The sequence below is a fragment of the Micropterus salmoides genome, unplaced genomic scaffold (assembly GCF_014851395.1).
Source record: "Micropterus salmoides isolate LMB-PRFRI ecotype aquatic unplaced genomic scaffold, ASM1485139v1 Ms_hic_scaffold_3, whole genome shotgun sequence".
In the NCBI taxonomy this organism is placed as follows: Eukaryota; Metazoa; Chordata; class Actinopteri; order Centrarchiformes; family Centrarchidae; genus Micropterus; species Micropterus salmoides.
In genome coordinates, this window is record NW_024042261.1 from 3894867 (window position 1) to 3915275 (window position 20409).

The 20409-nt window shown below is 41.7% G+C and overlaps 1 protein-coding gene across 5 annotated transcripts in view; it reads left to right on the plus strand.

Annotated features, from left to right (window-relative positions):
* The window catches only part of fat3a (FAT atypical cadherin 3a), a 322007-nt gene that overhangs the window by 258285 nt on the left and 43313 nt on the right, over positions 1-20409 (plus strand). For all 5 annotated transcript variants that reach the window (XM_038693326.1, XM_038693323.1, XM_038693324.1 and 2 more), the window contains 5 exons: positions 9224-9367; positions 11554-11748; positions 13839-14640; positions 16643-16777; positions 16971-17125. In XM_038693326.1, coding sequence (XP_038549254.1) covers positions 9224-9367; positions 11554-11748; positions 13839-14640; positions 16643-16777; positions 16971-17125 — 1431 coding nt within the window. The remainder of the gene's footprint in view (positions 1-9223; positions 9368-11553; positions 11749-13838; positions 14641-16642; positions 16778-16970; positions 17126-20409) is intronic.

The window sequence follows — 20409 nt, forward strand, 5'->3', positions numbered from 1 at the left end:
GACAGAGGATGAAATGAGTGCCTGAATGAAGGGCCAGTATAAGATAGAAAATGATTTTTATGAACTTTGAATAATTCAAAGCTGCCATACAGGAATCACAGAACAACAATATAGGACTAGAAATGCAGTATAATAGGTCTCCTTTAAAGGGGCTATATGTAAGTTTTTCAATGAAATTACTTATTAATAAATCTAATTTTCATTGCCTTATTGTCAGTGGGCTAAAAGCTCACTTAGAATGAAACACACGCCTGTTTTTTCCATTGCTTGGATCAGCCACTATTCTGCTTTTAATGTGGGGACTCTGGGTCGGATTCAGCCCTGTGCACGCTCCTCTCGTACTACAGCGACAACATGGCAGCTAACGACATGCAGTCCACTAACAAAACAACCAGCTCACAGCAAAACACAGGCTCCACGTAAGGATACAAAACAACAATAAAGGATTATGTGCTGAAGTACATCAGACCAAAAAGGTTCAGATGATGTCGAGTAAGAACAAAGTGAATAAAGTAAAGCTGGAGAAACACAGAGAAAGTCACATTAGTGGTGTGGTAGTGGTGAAGTGGATAAGACACATGTCTTTGGTGGGAGAGACCCAGGTTCAACTCCCCTCTGTGACACATCCACCAATGTGTCCCTGAGCAAGACACTTAACCCCTAGTTGCCCCTCTGACATATAAAGCACATATATGGATAAAAGCGTCAGCTAAATGAATAAATGTTAGCGCCGATCAGTTGCTAATGTTAAATCGCTTTCCACATTACTTCACCAACTAACGTGACCCATCTTACTATCCTGTGTACCACTGATGATTTAGCCTGCAGAGAGGATGTAACAGCAAAAAGCAAATGTGGAGCGATTTGTTTAGTAACATTAGCCTATAGTGATGCAGCCAGGAGCAGCCAGCTAATGCTACAGTAGCTCGGACCTGCCGCCATTTGCTTCGTAACGTTCAGTTTAGGTTTATAGTGGTTTTACCAATACTCAGGGACACAGCTTCTCCTCCTCTCCGTCGCTGTAATTAACGTGACCCACATAACATAAAACACTCCAACAAAACAGTCACAACAACACAGAGGAAGAGACATCCACCATCACTAGTTACAGTAAAGTTACTAACTGCGGTCTAACTGTTATAAAGTGTGACACAATTCCATTATAATATCCATTCCAGCTCATTAACCATTTCATTATCATCCAATACATTTAGCTTCACAGATAGTAAAGATGGTTACTGAAAAGCAGCAGGCGAGCTAACGATGTAGCACGTCGGCTAAATGCAGTAAATGTACCGTTATCGTGTAACGAGCATGGATTAGTTCAACCTACAGTTGATAAAACAAAAATTACTGTAACATTGCAGTGGGAGTTTACCTGAGTTTCCAGCTCTGTCTGTTGTCCCTGCCTGTCTGTAGCCGCTGTCACTCTGCCTTTTTTCCGGGAGGATTGTGCCGATATGCGGCTCGATACACTGAATGAAAGGTATGGTGCCGGTGTTGATCTGCCTCTGAGATGGGAGCGCTGAAGTAACAGAGCCTGAACATTGTCTGGAGAAAAGCCAAAGCCTGCATGCTGGTGTTCCTGCGTTTATTGTGGTATTTCTGTATGAAAGTAGTTTGAGAGTAGATTATGCTAGCTCATGAGTTTAAGTGAGCACGCATATGGTTGCAATCTTATAACCGCTGAAAACTACATAATGCCCCTTTAACAGTCATACTCATAATTGTAGGAGGGAACTATGACTCGGTTAATATATACAATCAGAAAATAAATACAGCAAGCAGCTTCCCCGCCCCAGGCCCTTGCACGGTGAGACTCTGAATTATCACGCACTTTAGATGCTGCACAAAGGACTTACCGTCACTTCCCGTTTCCCCTATGTGGCGTTAGAGAACACCCACTAATTATACGTCATGTCCCACTACGTGAAGTATGAAACCCACTGTGAAAATTTTATTTAAAGAGGTGGTATTACGCTCATTTTCAGGTTCAAAATATTATCATATCTAGTGGCTTTGCTGCCACGTCACGGACATGCCATTGAAGGAAAACTCACACTATTCACAACATAGCATCATCAATGTGTTAAGGCTTTTCTGAGACAGTTTTGAAGTGGATGTGGCCAACCTCCACTCCACCTCCAGAGTAGTTCATCACAGCATAAAAGTAATCAATTCCTGTTTTCCAGTAGGTGGCCCTATGGCTTTGAGTGAATATTGGCATATGGATGTGTTCAGGGCGGGACTGTTATCATACATCTACATTTTGGTACAGATGTGAGCATGTACACTAAAATAACAACAACTTCCTGTTTCATGGTGAATGATGATTTTGCGATGCCACGTCACAGACACGCTCACAGATAGCACAACTTTTCATCATCAATGCCTTTAGACTGCGCAGCAAAATTTGAGATTTATCTGATTAATTCTCTAGGAGTTTGTTAAAGTACAGAGCTCGTAAAATTGCACTTTCATATCAATCAATATCAATATCAGTTTTATTTATATAGCATACTTTAAACAACCAGGGTTGACCAAGGTGCTTTACAGGTTAAAAATACAACAGTAAAACAGTAATTCCACAGTAAAAGTACAGCAATAAAACATTATAACGTATATGATATAAAGTGATATTAAAATCAGCAGGGATAATAACTGACTTAACTCAAAGGAAATGCCAAAGTAAAGATATGTATTTTTAACAGTGATTTAAAGCATTCGAGAGTTGTTACAAATCAAAATGGCTGTCTTCCTGTTGAGTTCAGGGTATGGGTACTTGATACATGTCCCAAAACATTTTGTGCATCTAGGTCAAATATGGCACGGGGGCAAATTTAAAAAAATTTTGTAGGTAGCGATATGGAGCCATTTTGCCACTCCCATATGACCTATATGACACATGAATATTTGCCACTTCTGACGTGTTCAAATGTTTGTGAGTTTTCCAGAATATTTAAATAAATGCGCAATATGGGGGGCGGCTGTGGCTCAGGAGGTAGAGCGGGTTGGCCGTTAATCGGAAGGTCGGCGGTTCAATCCCTGGCTCCCCCTGGTGGCTATTCCGCCAGTGTATGAGTGAGTGTGAATGTTAGTTTCCGTTGGAGCACTTAGGCTCAGTGTATGAATGTGTGTGACTGGTGAATGCAGATGTAGTGTAAAAGCGCTTTGAGTGGTCGAAAAGACTAGAAAGGCGCTATACAAGTACAGAGCATTTACAATATAATGAAATGAAAATATATTGAAAAATAGATTGAATTTCATAAATTATTTTCTTTCAGTTCTTTCCGAGCTGTTTTCTCTCCTTTCTTCCTCATCTTCTCCTTCTTGCTCATCTCCTTCTCCTCGACAGTGCTTGAAAACTTTCACATTCCTCTCATAAAGTATTCATGAATGCGGTCGATGAGCTGTCTTAGTGTGCTCAGAAAAAGAGTGTGGAGGATCAAAGCTTTTGGTTGATGAAAGTGTGTTTGGGGTTATCACACAGAGAGCAGCAGTTTTCTCTGTGTCATTGTGAGTGTGTGTGTGTGCGCAATGCTGATGTGTCCATCCATGTAAATATGCATTAAAACGTGTGTGTGTGTGTGTGTGTGTGTTTACATATGTTTCCTCCTCTCGTTTCCATATGGTTCTTCTATTTTCCCACCCCATTCTCTCTGCTAAGCAGGTCATAGTTGTTTATTACTGAGGTTTACTTTTTCATTATTGCTGCCTCTGCATTTCCCCTCAGTGTGCTTCATTAGTTCTGTATGATAAAACAATATGAAGAAACAGAAAAATATCCTGCGGCAGGAAGACTGAGCAGCATGCTACGTGAACGAAAGTGTGTGTGTGTGTGTGTGTGCGCAGTGTGCGAACTATACCATGGTTTTCGGGGTTAGTTCACTTTTTTTAAGATGCTCCTGAATTTATGCATGGATCCATGATGATAGAGAAATATAGAAATTAATGGCAATAAAGCATGCTGTCAATATTTTAGAGACCCCCCAAAATATCACAAATGCTTTTAGGGGAGCTGGTGTCCTCTTTAGAGGAGCTAAGCTCCCCCTGGCTCCCCCCCAGGTGGCACCCTGTGTGTGTGTGTGTGTGTGTGTGTGTGTGTGTGTGTGTGTGTGAACTTAAACATTCTCAACTCTCCTTCAGAAGACCGCATACTTAAGCATTTTTTCCGTAATATGAACATTTTGAAACAGTGAGTCAGACCACAGTGTAGAAGATTAATCTTTATCTGCCATTCAGAGCTGTTGTGTTGTGACTGTAGAAAGGCAATGAATCTCTACCAACTCCTGAGGAACATATCTGGCTCTTTAGCCAAAATGTTAACTCTCTAACTGTGTCTGTCTGCTGATCAGGTAGTGTACATTTGGTATTTTGAGCTTTTTCTCTGAAAACAGCTGCCTGCTGTGGATATTTTTTAGTCATCAGTTTTTATGTGTTTGTGTCTAGCTTTGTTCCTGTTCTGTCTAGCTTAGTGTTATTTCATGGTCTGTCTTGCCTTTCTGTTTTCACTCTGCCCGCCTGTGTGTCTGCTGCAAGTGGCAACCTTCTGGTTTCCTGGGTGAAGCCGAACCAGAAATGCCTAAAAAAAATTCATTGAGTGGCTACTTGAGGCTGGCTCCAAAAGGGAATCAATCTCCATTGACTCCCATGCTAAAATGGCCAACTTTACAGCAGAATAAAACATGTTTACTGCCTGGTACAAAAAATGGTTTTAGTGTATATAGCTAATTTTGCCCTTCATGACAACTGTGAGGTGTGACCTGTGTCACCCGTTTAAATTAAATTAAGCCTTAAAATTCTGCATTATTAGCATGTCGCTTTGATTGACAGGTGGCTGCTGTGGCTATCACCGCTAGCCAACTGACTGCCGCAGGTTAGTTCAGCTAATACAGTCCTTCACGGAGCTCAGCAGCTATGCTCTGTTGGAGCCTTTTGGACTTTTCTTCATGCAGATACCGGACAAATAATGGCAGGATTTTCGGTTTATTGGAGAGAAAGAGAACCCTCAGAAGGTGAGTGAAATTGTAGTATTTTAATTATGTGTTTCAATAATTAGCGGGTATGGGTACTTAACGTTAGCTTATAGCTTAGCTAACATTACCCAACTAGCTAATTAGCCAGCTTCAAGCTTTGGTAACGATGCTAAAATAACGGAAGTCTGCTAACTGCAGTTAATAAAGAATCAATCACAGAAGTCAAAACATATTACAGAAGTGTTTGAATTTTGGGTGAAAACACTTTGGAACAAAAGACGTCTGTTACAAGGTGAGCAATGTTAGTAAAGTAACGTTAATGGCCCACCTCGTCAGTTAGCTGACGTTATGTAACGTTAATGTTAACGGTAAACTTGCCAAACAGGCATTGTCAGATTTGGATAAGTAACATTAAAGTTACTGTAACAGAGTCACTGTGTCACTAGAATAAGTGGCTCCACCTGGACTGAGGGATGGGGTAGATCCAATTTTCTTTCTTTCTACCAACAATAATTGACAGCATACACAAATATTTTGGATCTTTTCTTTAATGGAAAATTCTTTCTTTATTAGGATCCCCATCAGCACCAGCATAACCATTAGCTATTATCACTGGGGGCCATTCAACTGTACGTTCATAATAAAACATTAATGATCAACTTTTGCATTTTTTCTAAAACTGCAGCAGGACAACAAGCAGCTGTGTACAGGACCTTCTCTCACTCACATCTCAATTTAAAAAGTGCTCCATATTAGGCTACTGGACGGAGATGTTTTGTACAAATAAAATCCTCCTGAAAATAAATTGCAGTATTAAGTAGGCCGGAATGAGGGGGTTTACTTGCAAACTACTTTAATCTGCTCACCTCGCTTTTCCCTTCAGACACACATACCTACACCTGTCTCTCTCTCCGTGTATCTGTCTGCTCTGTTGACTTTATTTGTCGGCATAAAGACCACTTGCGTTTTGAAATTTTTCACCTGCAATTCCGTTTTCAAAGTAGCAGGTGAGCCTCATGGAGGCTTGTTGTTAATTACCAGTCGAGACAAATGTGGTACTGAATGACATCGGCACCATCAGCTGTGTTCACTGTTTACCTGGTCCGTGCATTGTAAAATATCGACCATGTCAGTGTCTTCTAACGTAGTGCAAGATACACTCAACAGGTGTAGCATTGTCTTTGGCTGTGACAATAGCCATTTACTGTCTGTGTCACGGTGCGCATGATGTCAAACATCATGCAACACACCGTGTGTTGGAAGCCAGCCAGATATAGGGCTGAGTCCGGTATCAATCCACAAAGCCACGTCTCCATGAAGCAGAGAACAGACGATGAATAAAAGCCATTGTTTTTTTCCCCACCAGTAGCTGTAGTTTGTCCAGTGTGTTGCACTTTGAGTGCATGTTGGTAGGGGTGAACGATTAAAATGTCTCCATGATCTTCCTTTTCAGAGAGGTTGTTAGTATCATGCTACAGTGCACAGTCTATCAGTTTCATCTCTATGGCTCATACACACAGTTGACAGCCGCTCTGTCAACATCAAAAGTCACGTAGTGTGAACGCCTCAACGAAGTCAAGATCTCGTCACAAGTCGGCATGTTGTCTATTGTGAACAGCACGGCCATCGGCAGGCGCTGAAAGTCATTTAGTCCGCACGAGCCCTCAGCTGCCTCGCTGCCTGTGTCCTCCGTTGTCTACAAAGGCAACACTGTAACTGTTGGGCCTCAGAATGAACATTAAAGTTCCATGTGTCCCCGGCTGCTCTGCCTCAACTCTCTGGGATTTACGGAGGTTGCTGATGAACTGAAAGTGTTACTTGTTGCTAATGTAACCACTGACTGGTCATCTGAATCAGGTTTTCAGGCCACGGTAATGTCAGAGAGTGGCACCCCAGAACCTGAGCCGCGTGAACAACAGTCAGCAGCCTCCAAGTGAACAAGGCATGAACGGGCCCGAACACAGAGACAGACAGACAGGAATATACAGTGAGGAAAATAAGTATTTGAACACCCTGCTATTTTGCAAGTTCTCCCACTTAGAAATCATGGAGGGGTCTGAAATTGTCATCGTAGGTGCATGTCCACTGTGAGAGACATAATCTAAAAAAAATAATCCAGAAATCACAATGTATGATTTTTTAACTATTTATTTGTATGATACAGCTGCAAATAAGTATTTGAACACCTGAGAAAATCAATGTTAATATTTGGTACAGTAGCCTTTGTTTGCAATTACAGAGGTCAAATGTTTCCTGTAGTTTTCACCAGGTTTGCACACACTGCAGGAGGGATTTTGGCCCACTCCTCCACACAGATCTTCTCTAGACCAGTCAGGTTTCTGGGCTGTCGCTGAGAAACACGGAGTTTGAGCTCCCTCCAAAGATTCTCTATTGGGTTTAGGTCTGGAGACTGGCTAGGCCACGCCAGAACCTTGATATGCTTCTTACAGAGCCACTCCTTGGTTATCCTGGCTGTGTGCTTCGGGTCATTGTCATGTTGGAAGACCCGGCCTCGACCCATCTTCAATGCTCTAACTGGGGGAAGGAGGTTGTTCCCCAAAATCTCACAATACATGGCCCCGGTCATCCTCTCCTTAATACAGTGCAGTCGCCCTGTCCCATGTGCAGAAAAACACCCCCAAAGCATGATGCTACCACCCCCATGCTTCACAGTAGGGATGCTGTTCTTGGGATGGTACTCATCATTCTTCTTCCTCCAAACACGATTAGTGGAATTATGACCAAAAAGTTCTATTTTGGTCTCATCTGACCACATGACTTTCTCCCATGACTCCTCTGGATCATCCAAATGGTCATTGGCATATATATATATATTGACAGTCATGTTTAGCTTCTTCCATTTTCTAATGATTGCTCCAACAGTGGACCTTTTTTCACCAAGCTGCTAAGCAAAGCAGAGTCAAACCCGGAAAGAAAACCACCCGGTCCTGTATTCCTTGTTGTCAAATTGGCCTCTGTCGGTTTCGGAAGCATGCGCTCAGTCCCGGTCCGGCCGCAGTGTTTACTCACTGAGAGCTGAACCAGTCTGCACAGTCTACATGACTGGGTGGGGGCATAACGTACATCCAGGCTATTGACTACTGTGAACGGCAATCAATATCTGCAACAAGTCTTGCAACTGTCTTTGTGTTTTTAAATATGCAGAATATATAAGAATAAAATGAATCAGTTCTTTGTGGTTTAAATTAATCATTAGACCATATTGTATATGATTAATAAAGTAGTGTTATTTTTCTCTTTTAAACCAATAACTTGTAAAATAGTCTTAAAAACCAACAGGAAAATGAATCGTAAGATTGTGAATTGTGATCTGCCTGAAATAAATCGTGATATGATATTTTTGCCATATCGCCCACCCCTACATGTTGGAGTGAAATATTCCCTGTAGCGCTGTGCGGAGTCACCGTTGATGGAGGCACACAAGTGCTCTGGCGCATCACACAGCCCAAACAACAGCAAGCGTACCCTTGACCAAAATGTCCAGTAATTCCCCTAATGATGCAAGAAAAGTGGGAAATAAAGTTTAATAAGTTGGTTGATCTGTTGGAGCTTTTTAGTGATGTCACAGTGTTCTCAGATCACATGTATTGACTTGGGGAGTTCATTGTTATTATAAATGACCAAGTTGTAATAAACTGGTATTATCCTGTAAAAAAGTGACATTTAGAAAGAAATTCAATTTTGAACAGAATCATTAAGGGAAACTGGACTGTAATTAAACCTGGGCTTCTAGCTAGAGCAAGTCCCATGGTTCAGGATTCAAAGTCAGACGAAACCATCAGCCAGTTCTTTCACAAGATACATTTAAAAGAACAGCTGTCATGAACACCTTAATGAGGATAGTACCTTTAGATTTTTTTCCCCCTGTGCCAATCATCTACTGCCACCCTCAGGACAAGCCTTATTTACATAATATTTATTATTATAAGTAAAGGGTCTAAGAATAGTATTATCATCATTCTGTTGTGCATCATTCTTCACCTAAATGATGATTTAGTGATCTACTGTGGTGATTACTCTCTGTTCATCTAACCTGATCCCAACACAGACTGCTCTACTTTAATCACATCTGTATTGTGGCTCCACCAACTGGAACCATAATGGCAGAAATCCAAACTGCCAAACATGCTTTCAAAAACATATGTGTGACATCACAGACACTACATCTATGATATGTTTTTGTTTTTTCATGGTTTATGTCTCTTCCACTGTGTCTGTCCTTCTAGGTTCCCAGCTATTCATTGGCCATTAGAGCTTTGGATAGTGGAATACCACCCATGTCCTCTACCGTAATGGTCAACATCGACATCTCTGACGTCAATGACAACCCGCCCACCTTCTCCCCAGCTAACCTCACTACTGTCATACAGGTTAGCATAATGATTGACATGATATTTACTGTGATGAATTAGTGTGATGTATTAATTTAAGAAATATTTCCATAAATTCATCTGAGCCACAAGTATTATCCCAAATCTGGGCCCTGTAAATAAGATGCCTCAGTAGCCCCCTTACCCTTTTAATAAATACATTGTCTGTGTTTATAAGCCTGAACATACTGTAAAAAGCTTGCACTATGAGGTTTTAGAACATTATTTCTGTCATGTTTTTAGGTCTCCTGTTAATAAGACAAAGGTGGAGAGCTATTTTGTTCACCTTACTGCAGGATTGGACTAAACCATGTGCAGACCTTACTCTGTGAAACTATTTAGTCAGCAGTAATAGTTTGTATAATGCGAATAATTAAAAAATCTAAATTTTTAACTTTTAATGAAAGGCTTTTTGAGGGCCCTCACTAAGTTCTGTCCCTGGGTACTTAGTTTCACTATTCATCCAGCTACTACACCCCTTCCCAGCTAAAACCTCGCAAATTGTTTTGTTATAATTAAGACCTGAAGGGCCAAATAACCTCCTGTTCATATTGGCCTTTAAGATAGCCTATGCGAAATCCATTTCAATGTAAATAATGGTGATCAAATCCCACAGTTGGGCTTCAACTTGTTACGAGGTGTGGTGTGTGGACAGAGAGGACCCAAATGCAGCACTCTGAGGGAAGGAGGTTTATTGAGGGAAAAAGGGTGAGAGGGACTGGAGTGGAGGGAGAGGAGGACGTCGGGGAAGCAAGGAGACAGGGGGCCAGGGAACACAGGGGCCGAGGAAGCGAGGAGAGGCGGGGGAACAGGGAGGACGCCGTGAGGGAAGTCCGAGGAGGAGTGGGCCAGTGGATGAGCCCAGCCGAACGGAGGACGAGGGTGAGCGTACCTGGGAGGGAAACAGACAGAGAGACAAGGTTAGGGAAGACAGCAACAAGGCACAGGGTTAATGTAAAAAAACAACAAACCAAGAAACATGAAAGCCTGAACGTGGGGGTGGCACCGGGTATGGAGCTACGACGATCAAGCGAGGATGGTGTGGAGAACCGGGGTTGAAATACAGGCAGTCATGAGGTGATTACTGGCAGGTGTGGCAGGCTGACGAGGTGGCTGATGAGATGCAGGTGCAGGTAGTTGGCTGGGCTCAGGAGCAGAGGGAGAGAGAGAGCACACAGGGGAGAAAACACAGGGAGGCAGGCAGAGAACAGGAAACCAAGGAAAAAGCAGAAAAACTGATTAGGAGAAAAAACCAGGACACTCACCGTCAGCCGGGCTGCCACCACAACAAAACTGACAAATACAACAGACAAGTACAGTGGGTATCATCAGAGACATTTTAGAGGAGACACGCCACTCAATTACATTCTCTGTACAACTCTGGGCCCAAAACGGCAAAGATGGCTGTTATCCCGCCCTTCCCGCTCGAAAGCCAATTGTCTGCTTTTAACAGCCAAAGCTGGAAACATATTTCAGCCAATGTGGTTCCACTGACATAAGGGTCTGCTATTCTTCTACTGCACATGCGCGGAAGTGGTGATGCATGCGTAGTAGAAGCATAACTGGTCAGGAAAAACGCTTTTTACAAAGTTATCAAAATTTTTCCGCAAATTTGATCAGATTTTACTTCGTATTCTATTTGTGTAGTTTTTATGTCCTGGTGACCAGTAAAAGTTCAGTTCTGGCTCTCCCCATTCATTCAGATAGGAGCCTGGTCTTGTTAGTCCAAAATAGCTGCCCGGAGGCGTGTGGCCGAGTGGCATGACTTGCCTATAAGGACTTTGGTATCATCCAAAGTCTTTTAAATACAAAATACCCTCTTTTTGTTTCCCTGGGCAGTGTTTTTATGCTGAGCTGCAGTGGTAACACAAATTGCAAGTAGAAATTGCAAAAAAAATGTAATAACACAGGGATTCGTCAAACTCAACCAATTTACAAACTTGCCACCATGATTTCCTGGAGGAAGTGACTAAACTGATATATCTCTTCAGGGAGTGGCAGGGTTCGTTATCAATACATATATTTCAATTACAGGACCAGATGCTAAAATTAGTAGCTTTCCAGCTTTATTTTCTGTATACTAAAATTGAAATGACTATTCATTTCTCTTTTATCATCATAATGTGACCCTGCATAATCTATCTCCAAACAGGCAGGTCTTTCTAATGATGTGTCTCCTCCCTCAGGAAAACAAGCCAATCGGCACCAGCATTATACAGTTGTCCGTCACTGATCAGGACTCCTCCCACAACGGCCCACCCTTTGACTTCCGCATCTTGTCAGGAAATGAAGGTGGAGAGTTTGTACTGGAGAAAGATGGAACACTGGTGGCCAATCAAGTTTTCAGGAGGGAAATGGCTGAATATGTTATTCAGATACAGGTAGAGTAGTCAAACTGCTGTTTAACATGACACCTGCAGCAGCTGCTGTAGTGATTCTTCTCTAGCGTCACATCAGCTTTTTTGCGTGCATAATTTGCTCTGTACTTTTCTCCCTCTCTTTATTAGGCTACATGAATGAGCACAACAAGTGGTTAGTCCTAGAAAAACAGGAGAAAGAAACGTCCAAAACAAAAAAGGCTTCTCAATTTCAGTTCAATTTTATTTTAATAGTGCCAAATCACAACAAAAGTTTTCTCATGGCACTTTTTATATAGAACAGGTGTAGACCGTACTCTTATTTAAGGAAATCCAACAGTTCCCACCAAGAGCAAGCACTAGGTGACAGAGGCAAGGAAAAACTTCCTTTAAGAGGCAGAAACCTCGAGCAGAACCATGGCTCGGGGTGGGCGGCCATCTTGGTGTTGAGAGAGAGAGAAAGAGAGACAGAGAGAGAGAGATGGGCATAAAGAGGGAGAGAGGGATGGAGGGGTAGGGTGTAGCAGCCTACACAATATACACACAGAGGTACAGACAGTAAAGGTGATGTTGCTATAGACTGAATGAAAAATGGTATAGATATGTATAGTAGTGTTAATGATTATAATAACAATAGGACTAGCAACAATAGTTGTTGCAGCAGAGGGTGTCGAGCAGGAACACGGGGGCAGCAGGTGACCCGCAGCCACAGATCCAGACTCCACAGCTCCAGAGCCAGAAAACCTGCAGGAAGTGATGAGGAGAGGGACGAGCTTTATCAAAGAGGAAAGTCTTAAGCCTACTCTTAAATGTGAAGATGGTGTCTGCCTCCTGAACCCAAACTGGAACCTGGTTCCACAGGAGAGGAGCTTGATAGCTGAACGCTCTGGCTCCTAGTCTACTTTTGGAGACTCTAGGAACCACAAGTAACCCTGCATTCTGGGAGCGCAGTGCTCTGGTGGGGTAGTAAGGTACTATGAGCTCTTTAAGATAAGATGGTGCCTGACCATTAAGAGCTTTGTAGGTAAGAAGAATGATTTTAAATTCTATTCTGGATTTTACTGGAAGCCAATGCAAAGAAGCTAAGACAGGAGAAATATGATCTCACTCCTACTAACTGCTTAAGAGGGTTCAATGTGTATACAAATTCTTATTTACAACAATCAAACTATTTACATTAAACCAAAGGTTTACATATTTTCACATCTCTTAGCTGCTGTCACTACTTACAAAGGCTATCACAGCACAGAACACAGAGCTAAAGGTTGTACATGTTTTGGGGTCGCAGAGTGGAGAGGAAGAGATTCTGTGAGCTGGGGTTTAAAATGGCTGCCTTGGACCAATCATGAGGGTGCAATCAACTCTGAAGAATCACGGGTGCCTTCCCATTACATGCAAGAACACATGCACACACACATACTGAAGGGGAAGAACATGTAATTGAAGGAGAAAAAAGGAAATATGACCCCAGGGTCATAACACAACACAAAAGACACACTTGCTGCCCTCTGTCAGCTCCGTGTCAGCACTCTGTGTTTTCTGCTGACCTCAGACCAGCTCTCTGCAGTCTTTACTGTAGTCTGTTAGCTGCTAGCGCTTTTTGAAAGTGATACTCTAAAAGCAGAAAACCAAAAAAGTGAGGCCAAGGATGCTTTATCTAATCTGAACCTCCTGGTGTAATTTGTTGAGTCAAGATGGGGCACGCTTTGGTAGGAAATTTTACAGGCAGACCTGGGATCACCAGACCACGAGCCTCGTAAGGGAATGCATGAATGGACAAAATAATAAATAAAGTAATGCAATGAATGCAACCGAATAAAAGTAATATATATCGAAAAATCAGGAGTAAAAACGTAGCTGCATTACTACTCCAACTAGTACAATTTAGTCCAAAAAGTGTAAGTAATGGAGTAAATGTAACTCATTACTACCCACCTGTGCATATAAACTTCCTGACCAAATAAAGATAATGTAGACAATGACATGTTACAGATTAGAGATGATACCAAGTCATTTGTCCTGTCCGCTTCTCCTTTCATTTCTATTTTCATGTGTTTCCTCCTGTATTTTCTTATGATCACCCTTTCTCTCCCTGTCCTCCTTCCTCCTCCCAGGTGACAGACTCAGGGAAGCCTCGTCTCTCCTCCTCCTCCATGCTGACAGTCAGGGTGATTGAGGAGAGCCTCCACCGTCCTGTGGCATTGCCACTGGAAGTTCATATCGTCACTATGGAGGACGAGTTTCCTGGTGGTGTGATTGGCCAGCTGCACGCCACCGACGCTGACCCTTATGATGCGCTGACCTTTGGCCATGCCCCCCCAGCCCAGCGCAGTCTTTTTAAGATCAGTCCTCATGATGGTAAGATCATCGCCCTGGGAGGATTGGATGCAGGCAGGTACTCTCTTAACGGCAGTGTTAGTGACGGTCGTTTCGCCGTGCCTGTGCCCGTGAGTATTCATGTGGAGCAGGCCACACCGGAGATGCTGCGCGAGGCGGTGACCGTGCGCTTTGAGAGTGTGGCACCACAAGACTTTGTGGCATTGCACCTTAAGAGCGTTTTGAAGGTGTTACAGCAGGCAGCCACATCGCAGCAGCAGGATATGCTGCACCTGCTTAGTTTGCAGCCAGTTGGCGGGACTCAACAGCTGGACATGCTCGTTGCAGTGAAAACAGCAGGGGACGGGTACTACAAGGCGGCATATCTCACCCAGAAACTCAGTGCATCACGGCGGCAGCTGGAGGAGGTCCTCAGAGTGTCAGCTATCCTAGATAAGAACTGCTCGGGGCTAGAGTGTCGCGGAGCGCAGTGTGAACAGAGCATCACCCTGGACTCGCACAACCTGGCTACATACAGTACCCCACGGGTCAGCTTCGTCTCACCACGCTTCCACCGGACCTCACGCTGCACATGCAGTGGTAAGTGAGAGAATCTCGTAAATGTACCATAGATTTATCTGTCTGTAGTCTGATTGAGTATTCATACATTTGGTGTGTTCCAGAATAAAGAGCCAAAGTGAAACAGGAACATTCATGCTGACAGGGTCGGCTGTGGTTGTTCAATCCCTGGCTCCTCCAGGTGGCATGTCGAAGTGTCCTTGAGCAAGATACTGAAACCCGATTTGCCCCGATGGCTGTTTCATCAGTGTGTGAATGTCAGTTCCTGTTTGAGCACTTAGGCTCAGTGTTGCTCAGTGCGATGTAGTGTAAAAAGCGCTTTGAGTGGTCGCAAACACGAAGGCGCTACATAAATACAGAGCATTTACATTTCCAAAACCAAGAAAATTGGAACTTTGGAACACTACAAAATCAACACCTATGGACTGCAAATGTGGCTTGGCTTTGCAGTACCTAATTGCTTTACTAAAAGTCCAGCTTTACGAAAAGCATCACTTTTCACACACCAGTATACAGTAGATGAGAGATTCACACATGTTAAGTGTGGAAAATATCTGACAGTGTGTGGTTGAGGAACCACAGTTACAGTGTTGATTAACTTTGAATCTGGTAGCTCGCTTACTTATTTTGGATCATCGGAACATCAAAACTTGCCGCATTGCCACGCCAATGCCGTTTGACGAAACCTCAAAAGCTTCACAATTTAGCATTGGAGAGATCTTTAGATTGCATTACCTAAATTTCAATTCCATTGGATTAATTCTCTAGATTTAGTTTGTTAAAGCATGGAGCGTGTAAATGACGCAGAATTTGATATTCAATTAAAAATATCTGACTTCTTGTCGGGTTTGGGATATGACTTCAAGAGAATCTTTTAAGTTTAGAGATGATACATCTGACTCCTAAATTTCATACATCTAGGTGAAACGTTTGGCAGGGGCTGCTTCATTGCCAATCATTGCAGAACTTTGATGACTATGATTTTCGCCAGTCCTGACGGGACAATTAAATGCTCCGTACATGTAAATGCTCCGTACTTGTATAGCGCCTTTCTAGTCTTTTCAACCACTCAAAGCGCTTTTACACTACATCTGCATTCACCAGTCATACACATTCATACACTGAGCCTAAGTGCTCAAACGGAAACTAACATTCACACTCATTCATACACTGGCGGAATAGCCAATTAACCAACCTTTTTTCATTCCAGGCGGATGGGTTATAGATATACAGTAAATCTACGGGTCACACTTATCATTACATTTACCACATCTTGCTAACCCAAAATTAGCCACCTTGAGTGCTGCAAGCAGGTATTACGGCACAAAGTCTTTGCAATGTTCCTCAACCTCTCTTCCTCATCAAAATAAACCTCATTCTGACGGACTGGAAAAAGTTGGTATAAGATGTGTGTTTTTGATTGTAATTGCCAGCCAACAAAGGCTGAATACTGAATCTATTTAGAATTTAACATAAAAGATATTGCTGTAATATATTAGCTATTTGGAATACCAAAACATATTAGTTTCAGGCAAATTGAAAAAATGTTTGTTTGTTCATTGTCTGTAATATAAATGCACAATTATGAGATTGTCTTAATGACTGAAAGCAAAACTTTCTAAACTCTCTAATAATCAAAATTCTACCAGAATGTTTGTGTTTTGTTTTGGATTGAATTATATATGATTATTGCATGTACGATATATAGGCCTATACCTGAAATCTTACTTCAAAATGTTATTTTCCCAAATCATGTCCTCAGTTGAGGCAATGATTCACACAGTTTACTAATCTATATACAAAGTTTATTATTACATTCACTATGTCCCTTTAGTCCCTTTAGACTGATTTCACAATCAATATTAGGTATTGATGTATGCAAATGATAGCAAAGACCCTATATCCCTCTGTTTTTTCTTTCAATTGTACAACTCTTTCAATTGTACAACTGCCTTGCAGTCAGTTCATGTTCTTTATGGTAGCATGAAAAGTGTATTTTCTTTCTGTCCCGGTGTGTGTACAGATACCAGCTGTGCTGTCCTCTCAGAGCAGTGTGAGGACCAGCCATGTCCAGCAGACATGCAGTGTGTTTCAGTTGAGGCCAAAAGAGGGCACTATGCATGCCAATGTCCACCGGGCAAACTAGGAGAATGTGCAGGTTTGTGGGTGTGTGAGGAAAAAGGGAACACACAGAATTCTCATTTTCTTCTCAATTTGATGTGATTTATGCAACAACAACTTTGCTTTTTGTAAATACATTTTAATGTACTTTATATATATATATATAAATATAAATTATGTATAAACATAAGTGTGTGTGTGTGTGTGTGTGTGTGTGTGTGTGTGTGCAGGTCATTCGTCTCTGAGTTTCTCGGGTAACAGCTATATCAAGTACAGACTGTCTGACCGGCTGCAGACAGAGCTGAAACTCAGCCTGAGGATCAGAACACTGCAGAGCCGAGGAATCATCATGTACACACACACTGAGCCTTGCACCATGCTCAAGGTACAAACACACAAGGTCTAGGCTCTGACATTTTAAAGGGGTAATGGCTGGTCGATCAGAAAGAGCAGAAAACTGCTGCTCTGCTCTCTGTGGGCTGAATCAACAAACAGACTGAAGGAAATTAAGTAAACATTTTCTTAGAATAATTTGCCGTGAACCTATTATAACATTTTTTTAATTGAAGTTTAATTTATTTTACATTTTATACTTATTACTTATTTGATGTAATTATGAGATGTATTTTACAGATATTTTAGATTCTCATTTCAACTTGACAACTGCCAGAGGTCATGAGAAATGTAGCACTTAAAATGCAGGCATGTGCCAGACTATGTTGAGAAACCCTGAAGGAGGATCAAAGTGTAATAGGAAACATTAAAGAGGTGGTATTATGCTCATTTTCAGGTTCAAAATCTTAATTAGGTGTTGTACCAGAACAGGTGTACATGGTTTCATTTTCAAAAAACACCATATTTTTCTCATACTGCACATTGCTGCAGCTCCTCTTTTCACCCTGTGTGTTGTACGCTCTGCTCTTGAGCTACAGAGTGATGCATTTTACTTGTACAAAATCTTTGTTGGGAGTTGCACATGCGCAGTTCCCAGATAAGGTGTGCAAGTAGACGGCCTCACTTTTGCCTCCCTAAATATTTCAAAAGGGGTGCCTCAAGGCTCAATCCTTGGGTCTCTTCTTTTTATCATTTATAAAAACAATCTCTGCAATAATATAAAATATACAAACTATCATTACTATGCTGATGACACTGTTCTCTATTGTTCTGGGTCCACATTAGGTCAAGCAATCACAAATTTACAGTACACTTTTAACATCTTGCAACATAATCTGACTACTTTAAAATTGACTAAAGTCATGACTTTCACTCTGGGAAAATCAACTAAAAACAATGTCCCAACCATTTATACACTTTCTGGTACAGAAATCGAAGAAGTGTCACATTACAAATACTTGGGCATTACCATTAACCAATCACTGTCTTTTACATTGCATGTCCAAGATTTGGTTAAAAAACTGAAATTGAAGGTAGGTTTTTTTTTTTTTGAATCAAGTCCTGTTTATTTTTTGAAGCAAAAAAACAACTTTCTTGTCTGTCTTGGACTATGGTGATATTTTATACATGTATTCAACCTCCCAGTGTCTTCATGCTTTGGACACTGTGTTTCATGGAGCCTTGAGATTCATCACAAACTTAAAATCTCTCACTCATCACTGTTTGCTGTATTCTCGGGTCGGGTGGTTCTCCCTTTCCATTCGGCGTTGGATGCACTGGCATCTTTTTAAGGCAGTGTTAGGACTTTTTCCTCCTTATCTGAACACTTACATCCTCCTGAGGCCTGCAGGGACATATCACCTGCGCTCACAGGATCTGTTTTTATTGACTGTCCCTAAAGCCGGCAGTGACTTTGGCAAAAAGGCTTTTAATTTTGCAGCACCATCTGCATGGAATCAACTTCAGAATGTACAACAGTTGAAGGAATTGGTCTCACTTTATTCTTTTAAAGGCTTTTTAAAGGACCTTGCAGAAAGGCAGTCTGTCTGTAACTGTTTTTAAATTGATTTAGGACCCAGGTTTTTTATTATGACATTGTTGTTTGAATATGATGAGTGAAAGTGTGTCTATGTATTTACCTGTAAGTGTCTCTGTATCTATTTGTAACTGCGCTGCTGCCACTTGCCAGGACACTCTTGTAAAAGAGATTTTTAATCTCAAGGAGTGTTTTATCTTGTTTAAATAAAGGTTTGAATGAATGAAGGACTACTAGGACTACTAAGAAACAAGGTAGTGTGATCCAAATCAAAGCCGCTTCAGACTACGACCGAAACCTAGCAGATGGTATGAGTTACTCTCAAGTCCACAACCACACAACATCATTGTTCCACATCTTACCATAAACCACTACAAAAATCACCATATTTCAACTCAATTTTACATAAAAATCGGCCAAACAATTTGAACGTTTGCTCAGTAGCTTTCACATCAGGTGTAACATTAGCATTATAGCTATAACTTTAGCTGTGTTAGCCAGCGTTTACAACAACTCCGTACTTGAACAGTCTGTGAAGTTACATTGACGTGTTTATTTTAAATATAATTCACAACGAATAAAGCATACTTACAGGTTGTGATTATGAATTTCCAGGCCCAGAGATAGTACTTCGCGACATAATGTTCAATGCAACACACACACCAGCGATCCACACAGCTTTCTCTTTTTTAAGTTAAAACGTTTGAACATTCCTCAGAATGTAAAGACAGATAAGCGGTATGAAAAGCTTCCAGCTGTGTTTTCCTATGCCGTTGTTGCTGCAGCGGTCTCTGTGACGGCGGGAGCAGAGGGGTCTGTGAGCGGCCGGCCGGCCGGCCTCACACGCTCCTCCCGCGGGTTGGCGCAGGCTTCCCCTGCAGACACTCATGAAGCTCCTCAACTACAAAAATATTCAAGCACATTTTTGTTCCGCCATCACTTCTCGTAAAACTGTCAATATTGAAATCTACACAGCTGATTTCTCACCTCAGAACTTCTCAGAAGTGGATTTAGTGATGAAATAACGCATGAAAACTGTAAAATATAAAACTTTCTGTTACTCGCCTCTGTCTGTCTGGTGCAGCAATGATGATGCAGTGAATAGTGAATATTCTCTCTGACCAATCAGCAGTCTGTCTGTTTTCACGTTACATTTTAGTTTCCCTCAGCTTGCTTGGAACCTCGATGGAGGTGAGGTGATACGAGAAAAAGTACCTGGAAGCAGGTACAGGTGCAACATTTCTACAATGGAAAACCAAACAAAGGCGAGTCGAGCCAAAGGGCCTCTGCTCAGACTAGCTTGGTTTGAGGGCGTGCCTGACCCCGCTAGCCGCTTGGCAAGCTTTATGACGTGTTTCCATTGTGACGTCACAAGTTAAGGAAGTGAAGGGCTGGACTACAAACGAGCTGTTTTCAGGCGGTTCAGAGCAGAGCTTTCTGTGGGAGATGGGAACTCCCTTTGGCCTGGACTTTGGGCTTTTTCACTTTGCAAACCTGTTACATGCACAAAAAAGAGAAATAACTCAATAAAGGAGAGGGAAAAAATCAAAAAGCATAATACCACCTCTTTAAGACTTGCAATTCATGAAAGTAATATTGCTAGAAAATACTTTAATTACTTTAAATTCCTTTCTATATTTAAATTTCCGTGTTATGATTTCTTATTGGTGTTATATTAATCACACATATCTATTATTTTTCAGAACACTTTATATTTACATACATCTTAGTCTAATGAT